This window comes from Myotis davidii, unplaced genomic scaffold (assembly GCF_000327345.1).
Source record: "Myotis davidii unplaced genomic scaffold, ASM32734v1 scaffold142, whole genome shotgun sequence".
Taxonomy (NCBI): Eukaryota; Metazoa; Chordata; class Mammalia; order Chiroptera; family Vespertilionidae; genus Myotis; species Myotis davidii.
In genome coordinates, this window is record NW_006294400.1 from 1,164,584 (window position 1) to 1,174,341 (window position 9,758).

Consider the following 9,758-nt stretch of genomic DNA (forward strand, 5'->3'; position numbering starts at 1 on the left):
AGCTGGAGACGCACGTGGAGCAGGTGAGGCTTTGCAGAGGGAGGGGTGTGAGGAGAGCAGCTCCAGGTGACCCCGGCTGACTTCTGCGCCCGTCCTCACAGCTGAAGGAGTTGCTGAAGCAGCTACAGATGGAGAGAGACCAGTATGCAGAGAATCTGAAAGAAGAGAATGCCATCTGGCAACAGAAGATGCAGCAGATGTCAGAGCAGGTGAGCTGGGACCTCGGCCCCCACCTTAGATAGGTCACTTGCTCTCTCTGGGCATCTGTGGAATGGGAATCATATCACTTGTGTGTGCAGGTAGATGTGTAATGTGTTCTTTTTATAACTTTTAAAAATTTTATTAATTTGAGAGAGAGAGAGAGAAACATTGATTTCCACGTATTTAGGCACCATTGGTTGATTCTTATATGTGCCCTGACCGGGGATAGAACCCACAACCTTGGCTCATAGGGACAATGCTCTGCCCAGCTGAGCCACCAGCCAGGGCTGGGCGTGTGTGTTTGTAGGTGGGGGCAGAGAGGGAGATGGCCGCGTGGCCATGGCTCCGTCCCCTCCCTCCATACTCTCTGTGCTTTGGGCAGGTGTGCAAGCTGAGGGAGGAGAAGGAGCAGAGCATGGGTCAGGTGCAGGAGCTGGAGACCAGCTTGGCCGAACTGAGGAATCAGATAGGTAAGCTGAGGCTGGTGACCTGGGAGCAGGACTCCTGTCGGGGAGCTGGAGAGGCTGGCTGGAAAGCCCCCGAGGAGGGAGGCAGATGGAAGGACATTGTGCACAGGGGAAGCGGTGTATAGGAGCTGCCGAGTCTTGCAGTCTCTCTGAGCCTCAGTGTTTCCATCTGAAAAAAGGGGTGGAGTGCCCACTGTCAGCCCAGAGTTGTCTTGAGCATGAAAATGTAGAGAACTCTACTCAAGTGTCTTGAAAGATTGAACATCATAGGAGTGGGGATTACTAGCAGGAAGCCAAGATTTGGGGTGAGGAACCTGAATTAGCTGTGGACCCAGAGGCGAGAGGCCTTATTGTCTGCTTGCCTCCTCAGCTGCCCCCCCACCCCAGGAGCCCCCGGCAGGGCCCTCGGAGGAAGAACAGCGGCTACAAGCCAAAGCGAGGACAATGAGAGTTTGAGCCGCCTGAATCAGGAGCAGGGGCAGCGACTGCTGGAGCTGGAGCAGGAGGCCGAGCGCTGGGGCGAGCAGGCGGAGATGCGCAAGCAGATTCTGGAGGACATGCAGAGCGACCGCACCACCATCAGCCGTGCGCTCTCCCAGAACCGCGAGCTCAAGGAGCAGCTGGCCGAGCTGCAGGACAGCTTCGTCAGGCTGGTGCGCAGCCCTGCCTGCCCAGCCTGCCCCCTCCCTTGCCGAGTCCTTTCCTGCTGGGCAAGACACTCAACCCCTCTGGGCCTTTGTTGTCCCACCTTTAAAATGGGGTGGTAGGGTCCTTACGTGAATTGGAGCCTATGAAGGCATCCTGTGACCCAGGGAGCCCGTGTGGATGAATGTGGGGAAGGGAGGAGTTGGGGGTTCCCTCCCTGCTTCTACCCTCTTCTGAGCTGGGTGGGGAGGGGGGGTGGACCTCAAATTCTGGTGTCTCCAGCTGCATTGGGTGGCCACAGATTGCTTCTCTCTGCCCAGACCAACGAGAATATGGAGATCACCAGCACGCTTCAGACGGAGCAGTACGTCAAGAAGGAGCTGGCCAAGAAGCTGGGCCAGCTGCAGGAGAAGCTGGGGGAGCTGAAGGAGACGGTAACGCTGCCCCAGCTGAGAAGGGCTCAGAGCCGGGCACTGGCCTCTGGGGCGGGAGGCATTGGGCAAGGATGAGCTGGGTGCTGGGGCCAGAACTGAGGCAGCTCCAGCCTGGAGAGACAGGCGGTCCCAGAGTTCCTCAGAGCCCTGCCCCCTGCCTTCTGACCTGTACAGGTGCGTAGCCCTGTGCTGTAGGTCATCATCTCCAGTGGAGGCATGGAGCTCGCTTAGAGGGGAAGAGACGTGGTATATGGTGGGTGGCTCTTTGCAGTCAGCCCTGGCTTCTAACCTCAGCCCCACTAGTCCCTATTCATGTCACATCTCTAAGCTCAGTTTCCTTAACGTTAAAGGGAGATTAGCACTTTCCTCATGGGGGTCTGAGAATTAAACGAGAATCCTGCATGGAAAGTATCAGGCCTTTAGTGTGCAGCTTAGCAGATACTGGTTGGCGCTCTGTGCTTTTCCACGAGCCTGTGGTCTACAGTGAAAATAGAAAGCAGGTTGTTATGAGGTATGAGCCTGGGTGAAGGCGGCATGGGACTCTGGACAAGGGAGGCAGTCACTGAGCCCTGGAGGGAGGAAGCCAGGGGCCTGGGCAGAGGCCTGGGCAGGAGGTCTGTGCCGATCTCAGAAGCAAGCCACCACTTGCCCTCACACCCAGGGTCTTCCCGCAGGTGGAGCTGAAGAGCCAAGAGGCCCAGGGTCTGCAGCAGCAGCGGGACCAGTACCTGAGCTACCTGCAGCAGTACGTGGCCGCCTACCAGCAGCTGGCCACGGACAAGGAGTCCCTGCAGCAGCAGGTCCTGGTGCACTCCCAGCTCATGGAGCAGCAGCAGCAAGAGGAAGTTCAGAGCCAGGAGGAGGCCAAGAAGGCCCGCCAAGAGTTGCAGGAGACCCAGGTGCGGGAGTTGGAGTGCTGGGCCCCTCAGCCCTGAGTGGGAAGGCCTGCAACTTGTGTCCCTTCTCACGCTCTTTCCTGGCCCCTTAGGGGCTCCTGGAAGCTGTCAGCCAACAGAACCAGCAGCTACAGGCCCAGCTGAGCCTCATGGCTCTGCCTGGGGAAGGTAATCCGAACCACCCAGAGGGAGAAGCCAGAGCCCGGGGGGGAGGGGACTTTTAGCAGCAAAGCACTGAGTTAGAAGAGACCTTTGGGACAGCGGGGCAGAGCTGGTCCCGAGCTACCTTCTTGGGCTGCTCCACCTCCCTTGGGGTTGTCTGAGGCCCCTTTGGCTGCCCCTAACAGGCGATGGACTGGATGGAGAGGAGATGGAGGAGGCGGCTCCGCGGCCAGAGCTGAGCATCCCGGAGGACCTAGGTAGCCGAGAGGCCATGGTGAGCTGACCTCCCTGCCCTTTCCTGTCCCACCTTCCTGCCTCCCTCTGAGGTCCCTCCCGGACACCCTTGTCACCTCTTGGTTTCTGCCCTCTAACTTCTCTTGATTCCCAACCTCCCCTGGGAGCCAGTGGTCAGACACCACCCCATCCCTGAACCACAGAGGCCCTGTGATGGGACAGTCCTCTCTGCCTCTGTGCCTCCCGCTAGTCCTGAGCATTCCCCCGCAAAAGCACACACGCACCTCTTGCCCGCAGGTGGAATTTTTTAACACGGCCTTAGCCAGTGCTGAGGAAGAACGGGCACAGCTGCGCAGGGAGCTGAAGCAGCAAAAGCTACACTGCCGGCACCTGGCGCAGCTGGCCGCCCCATCCCAGCACAAGCTAGCGGCGGAGACCCCAGCCCCGAGCCCCGAGGGGGACAGTGTGCCTGCGGACACCCACCAGGCCCTCCAGGTGGCCATGGACCAGCTGCAGGTGAGCGAGTGTCCCCTGGCCAGGGCCAGGGAGGGTGGGGACGGGCGGGGCAGGCGGCTGCTGGGCCCTGACCCTGCTTTGTGGCTGCAGAGCCGCTTTACGGAGGTCATGCAAGAGAACGTGGATCTGAAGGAGCGAGTTGAGGAGCTGGAGCATCGCTGCATTCAACTGTCTGGAGAAACAGACACTATTGGTGAGCGGGGAGGCCAGGGCCCGGCAGGGGGCGCCGTGTGGTGGGCGGGGACCCCCAGCAGCTGAGCCCTCCCGCTCTTCGCAGGAGACTACATCACCCTGTATCAGAACCAGAGGGCAGTACTGAAGGAGCGCCACCGGGAGAAGGAGGAGTACATAAGCCGGCTGGCTAAGGACAAGGAGGAAATGAAGGTAGGGCCCTGACCACCTCTGTGGGCGGGGCCAGGCCGGGTGTGGCTGCTGAGTGCCTCTCTCTCCAGGTGAAGCTACTGGAGCTGCAGGAGCTGGTGGTGCGCCTGGTTGGTGAGCGTAATGAATGGTATGGCAGGTTCCTGGGGGCTGCCCAGAACCCTGCTGGGGAGCCCACGACAGCGCCCCCAGTCCCCCAGGCAACTGGAGCTGCTCATAGCCAAGGTGGTGAGTAGAGCTCGGAGAGGGTGAGTGGGCAGGTGTGGGGGTGGAGCTCTCACAACACTCAGAGCCCTGCCCTTCTCAAAAGATCTTCACGAGGTGAGCCTTGCGGACGGTGTGGAGCCGGGCCCTGCTGCACTTGAGAACTCCACCGCACAGCAGATCATGCAGCTGCTGTGTGAGCTGCAGAGCCCACAGGAGTACCCAGGCTTGAGCAGAAACCCCTGCATCCCCTTCTTCTACCGGGCCGATAACGATGCTGGCGTGAAGATCATGGTGATCTAGTAACTTGACACAACCCCCGAAGAATTATAATAGGGGCGGCAGAGATGGGGTGCAGGGACTGTGTGGAAAGAGCCCACCCAGTCCCTGCACCCCATCCCTGGCTCCTATTACTATTATAATGCAAGAATAAACTTATTTATTGATAACATATGACAGAGGAAGGTGGGGATGGGGTTGATTCGACTCTATTTGTTTTATTTCGGAATAAATGGATTTAGCCATACTGCCTTGTGTGTTTATTTTTAAAATATGTTCTTACTGATTTCAGAGAGAGGAAGGGAGAGGGAGAGAGAAACATCAATGAGAGGAAAACACTGATCGACTGCCTCCTACATGCCCCACACTGGGCATGGAGCCCACACCTGGGCCTGACCAGGAACCGAACCATGACCTGGTTCATAAGTCAACACTCAAATCACTGAGCCACGCCAGCCAGGTGCCTTGTGTGTTTCTGTTTCCGGTCACTGGGTCTTGGGTTCTGTGCCTGGGTACCGAACAGGAAGTGGGGCCTGCTAGCAGAGGGCAGGCTTCTGCGTTGTGTGGAGCCCCAGGGTGCCTGAGCATGTCCAGTGGGGATGCTAGAGATCTGGACCTGTCACATGCTGCTTGGTGAAGCCTGGGGGACCCCCGGGGTCAGCCACAGGGCTCTAAGGGGCCTGAATGGCTGCCAGACTCAGAAGACTGATCTAACCCCGAGGAGGGAACGCAGCTTCCCAGCACCCGAGAGAGCCGACTTCCAGGCCAGCTGCTTTCCAACCCATGACCCTGCCCTCCCGTGACCTGTTTGCTCAGTCGGCCCACACCCCACATCCGCCCTCCAGGCTGGTGGTGCTCCTGCCCCCTAGTGGTCAGAGCAGGATTCACAGGATGAGGACCTGTGAATATCCAGGTGCTTTCCCAGTAGCCGTGGAACCGTGGGGCCTGGTTTTTATCATTCCTGACAGCACCCTAGCAATGGCTGGGTCCTTCCCCCACCCCCGCACCCCAATGTTAAACCTTCACCTCTCTCAGTGCCACAAACACAAGCCAGCCGAGGACACACTTTTCCCCATTGTCCAGAAATGGGTTTTATTTATTCTCAGCCAAGAGACAGTAAGACTGGTAGCAGTCAGAGAACCACGCAGCTGCCAATACAGCACCCCTGCGCAGGAGGAGGGAGGGGTGGGCTGGCAGCAGAGGGGGCTGGCTGTCACAGGCTGGGTGGGCATGACAGGGAAGCTCATCGGAGGTGGCACGCTTTGGAGGAGGATGTCAGGGTGACTGTGTTCCCTTATAGTTGGGTCACAAGACTCCTCAAGGACAGCACGGTAATTCCCAGCACTAGAGGTGAGACTGGCAGCCATGTCTGTGTGCATGTATATATATATATGTATAATATATGGTTATTTATAGTTATTTATAGAACGGAGCAGGAGAAATACCACAGAGGGGCACAAGTTTCACCAACGTCACGCTGGGTGTGTCAGCTCACCACTACAGACTAAGTCACAGATGAAGGGGGAGGCTTTGGGGCTGGGGAGCCACTGTCAAGTCACAGAACAGCCGTCCAGGAAGGCTTGGAAAGAGAAGTCTCCGAGGAATAGAGGGATCTGGTTAGAGGTCGAAGGGGGGCCTGGGGCTCTCAGGACGGGATGGACTTGCCTGACCCGATCGGCTGGCAGTTGGAGAGGAAACAGAGAACAGGAGAGAGGAGGGAGAGAGCTGGTAAGGCAAGGGCAGCGGAGCCCGCAGGCGTGTGAGGGGAGGGCAGGGGAAGAAGACGCAGGCGAAGGTGTGGGCAAGGATTCTGGAAGAGAGGGGAGAGACAAGAAAGGGAAGGTGGAAGGGAGGAGCTGGAGATGGGCGGGGCCAGAGCTTTGTGGGGTCTGGGCTGGAGGCTGGGGTGGCCCTCCCCCGCCACGCACGCTGGTCTCTCACACACCACCAGGCAGTGCACCCATAGCTCCAGACACATGCTCAGCCCCCTCTGGCTTCCTTCTGTGGTTCCCTATCCTCAACCCACTGGCCCAGGCCGCCACTAGTCTCAGGGAGGATGGGGCTCTGAGCCCCAGGCAACAGCCACCAGGCCTGATGGAAAAGACAGGAGGAAGAACACTGTTTCAACCAGGAGGGCAAAGCTAAAAGGATGGCTGGAGGGAGCCCTGGAGGCCTCTCTGGGTGGGCAGAAAGCTCGGGAGTCCTCGGAAGGGACCCTGGGGAGTGGAGGGCAGGCAGCTGGATGCCAGTGGCCACAGGCTTATAAGTCTAAGAGGGGAGCCTCAGGTGGTCGGGGGACCGCAGGTCGCGTAGGTGAGGCTGGGCCCTTCCTGCTGGGGAAAAGCAGAAGAATGAGAGTCAGCGGCAGGGACGGAGTGGCAGGCGGGTTCGCTGGGCGAGTTCTGCGGCCCAGCCAGGATGGAACCCAGAGAGGCTGGCCTGCCCAGGTCAGCAGACACTGCCGTCCCCCTGGCTGGAAAGTGTGGGCCGCCTCTAGGAGCAACAGGCCCAGGTCTGTGAGCCCTGGGGCTGAGAACGCTGCCTTCAGTCGTGCACTCCCAGGCGTGACAACACCAAGGAGGCGGGGGAAGGGGCTGCGGGACCTGCCTCGCCTGTGAGGTGTGTTCTGGGCTGATGGTGTGGATAGGACCCCCGAGGCTTTCAGAAATTATCCACCAACCAGAGCCTTCTCCCCAGATCACTGCACAGTAGAGGTGGGACTCTGCCCTCTGGTGGATTCGGGTCCTATTGCTCCGAGCTGCGAGCTGGCCGTCTGGCCCCAGCAGCATGGCTGACTGGGGAGCTGGGGAGCGAGTATGGCCCCCCAGGGTGAGGTTCCAAGGCTGCCGGAGCCCAAGCTTCCTGCCCCTACACCCTAAGCCACGAGCTCTCTGCCCTCTGGCCGCGCTGGAGAACACCCATGTCTGCCAGCTCGGGTGCGGAGCCTGTCCCAAGGCCCCCCAGGCTCAGCCACGGAGATCCTGGGCAGTGGCACTGAGTCCCGAGGCTCGCTGAGAAGGGAGGTGAGAGAGCAGCTGGCAGTGAGGACAGAAGGAGGAAAGAATAAGTCTGGAGTTGCAGAAGGGAGAGGGCGGGAGCCGGGCCCTGCAGTCCTAGGTGTGCCCCCCGTGTGGAGCTGGTGCAGCAGGGGCAGACACACCACTCATGCAGCAGGCCAAGAGGCATGTACCTACCGTGGCTGACGCTCCTCAGGGGTCACTGATAGTGATTCTGAAAGACAGCACGAAATCAACATGGCAGTTCACACGCACGGACAGGGCAGGCCTGGGGGTGGCGGACACGCTCACACACACGCACGGGCGTGCACACAATGCTGTGAGGCCCCACAGCCCCGCATGCACACGCTGACACACATGCCCACAAACAACACGCATCCGCCTCTCCCACCTCCCACTGCCCAGCACCCGCGCTGGCTGGCACGTGCAGCATGGATCCGGGGCATGCAGCCACTTGGCACACTGAAGCACGCGGGGGGGCCGAGTCACAACACAGAAGCTCGCCCGCATACAGGAGGCATGTGCACCAGCTCCCTGCACACTCATGCCTGGCGTGCTCAGAGGGCCGTCTGCAATGCTCCATAGGAACAGGTTTTGCTTTCTGAGGATCCAGTTGTCATTTCTCTGCCCAAGAGCCTTCCATGGCTCCCTGTTGCCCACCGTGTTGAGTCCTAACGAGTCCAACTTTTCTGTGGACTCTGAGGGTTCTTCAAGCTGCCCCGTTGTGCCTAGGGCAACCTTTGCTTATTCTTCCTCATTCTATCTGCACTCTGCTCCGGCCAGCGGCTCTCCTCAAGGCACCCCACACCAAGCCTTCGCCCACACTGCCGCTCCCTACCCAAATGCCTCCCAACCCTGACGACCCGAGTCTTAGCTCAGTCAGCACCGGGACCTCACTGAGGTCAAGCTGCCCTGAGACGCCCTGAGACTGCTCTCGTCCCTCAGGCAGTGCCGTGATCTGCCAAATGTTTCCTGCGTGTTAGCAAAACGGGAGCTAGAACGGGTACCAAATCTTCAAGTTCCCGTATGTCAGACCTCAGCACAGACCTGGGCATGTCAAATACCCTGAAGAATCTGAACTCACGTTGGAAGTTAGCCAAGTGCTCGTAGAGCCACCTTTGTGGTTCAGGAGGCATTCCTCTAGCCACTGTCTCCCTTGAGCCCACACCAACCCTGGGGAAAAGGCAGAATGTTAATTATCACTTGGTCGAAGGGAGACTGAGGCCTGGGAAGGGAAAACGACTTGCCCACAGGCCAGAGTGATCAGTGCCGTGCTGCCTGCTCTGACCACAGGTCACCATAGAGCAAGCCTCGTCGCTGCTGCATTTCGGGCTCAGGAAGGCTGGACCCCTGACCCTACCCTCCAGCCATCCGGAAACATGAATAGACGCTGTTGGTCTGACGTGTGCTTCCTCAGACAACATGTCCAGTGGGAACAGGGCAGACTGTTAGATATCAGAGTGAGCTTCCCTAAGAGAGGGTCATGGATCGAGAAGCAAAGCCAAGGGATGAAGTAGAATCCTTTTCCCTGAAAACCTCTGGGAAAGGGCCAGCCTTCACCCACTCCTGTCCCACACTCGCCATGTTGGCCCAGGACAGGCAGGGCCAGAGGCAGGGGAAAGGAAGAAAGCATCAGATTGTCCTATGGCTCCCAGGCCCTTTCCCAGCTGCTCCATGTCCTACCCCTGGCCTGGGTGCCATTCTCACACTCTCACACCTGTGTGCACGCCCACACACACATCACACACCTCGCTGGTCACAGTCACAGCCTGTGAGTCAGAGGCGGGACACCCTCCTGGGACAGCTCAAAAGAGTCAGGACTGGGCGGTGGGGACAGCAGGGTAGCCCTGCGTAAGTGAACAACATCCACACATTCCAGGACGTCCTGGGTTCAGATCCTCAGACCTGAGGCAGGCTCACTAGGGACTGGGTGAGAGAAGTGGAGGACAAATGGAGAAGGGGAGGAAGGAGGAATGCAATATGTGACAGATAAAGTGGAAAAGGAGGGAAGCGCCATGCAAGTGCTGGAAAGAAGGGGGCAGGTGGGAGGAGCCCCACCGCCCCCTCCCCAGAAACGACCACCTCCGGGACTCAGCGCTCCCTAGGGGGCAGGCTCCGCCAGCCCTCGGCCGGGCCACACCTCCGGGCTCTGGCACCCTCGAGGGCGGGCTCTGGCGGCCAGGGCGGACGCTGCAGAATCCAGCCACATCTCCCTCCCGGCCACGCCCGCCCGGCGGTCTCTTCCGCGGCTTTCAACCCCTACTCACCTGGGGACCCCGGGCGGGGCACGGTTGGGGCGCGAGGGCACCTGGGGGGGAGGAC

General features: G+C 59.4%; 1 protein-coding gene and 1 long non-coding RNA gene across 5 annotated transcripts in view; one reads left to right on the top strand and one right to left on the bottom strand.

Annotated features, from left to right (window-relative positions):
• The window catches only part of GOLGA2 (golgin A2), a 16,988-nt gene extending 12,322 nt beyond the window's left edge, over nucleotides 1-4,666 (top strand). Inside the window, 14 exon segments of the mRNA XM_006768513.2 lie at nucleotides 1-23; nucleotides 102-209; nucleotides 584-671; nucleotides 1,039-1,101; nucleotides 1,104-1,321; nucleotides 1,634-1,747; nucleotides 2,422-2,646; nucleotides 2,736-2,811; nucleotides 2,991-3,079; nucleotides 3,337-3,555; nucleotides 3,646-3,748; nucleotides 3,833-3,939; nucleotides 4,008-4,164; nucleotides 4,247-4,666. The exon segment at nucleotides 1-23 is cut by the window's left edge and continues 11 nt beyond it. Coding sequence (XP_006768576.2) covers nucleotides 1-23; nucleotides 102-209; nucleotides 584-671; nucleotides 1,039-1,101; nucleotides 1,104-1,321; nucleotides 1,634-1,747; nucleotides 2,422-2,646; nucleotides 2,736-2,811; nucleotides 2,991-3,079; nucleotides 3,337-3,555; nucleotides 3,646-3,748; nucleotides 3,833-3,939; nucleotides 4,008-4,164; nucleotides 4,247-4,443 — 1,787 coding nt within the window. The 3' untranslated portion in view covers nucleotides 4,444-4,666.
• Nucleotides 4,667-5,482: 816 nt separating this feature from the next.
• Nucleotides 5,483-9,758, bottom strand: LOC107183885. Of its 4 annotated transcripts, XR_001514702.1 has the most exons (4): nucleotides 9,704-9,758; nucleotides 8,521-8,609; nucleotides 7,614-7,650; nucleotides 5,483-7,454 (listed from the first exon to the last, which is right to left on the bottom strand). It is a non-coding gene; the product is annotated as an uncharacterized LOC107183885 (long non-coding RNA). The 4 variants fall into 4 exon arrangements; XR_001514703.1 differs by lacking the exon at nucleotides 8,521-8,609 and having other exon boundaries at nucleotides 5,483-6,749; XR_001514701.1 differs by lacking the exon at nucleotides 8,521-8,609 and having other exon boundaries at nucleotides 5,483-6,752.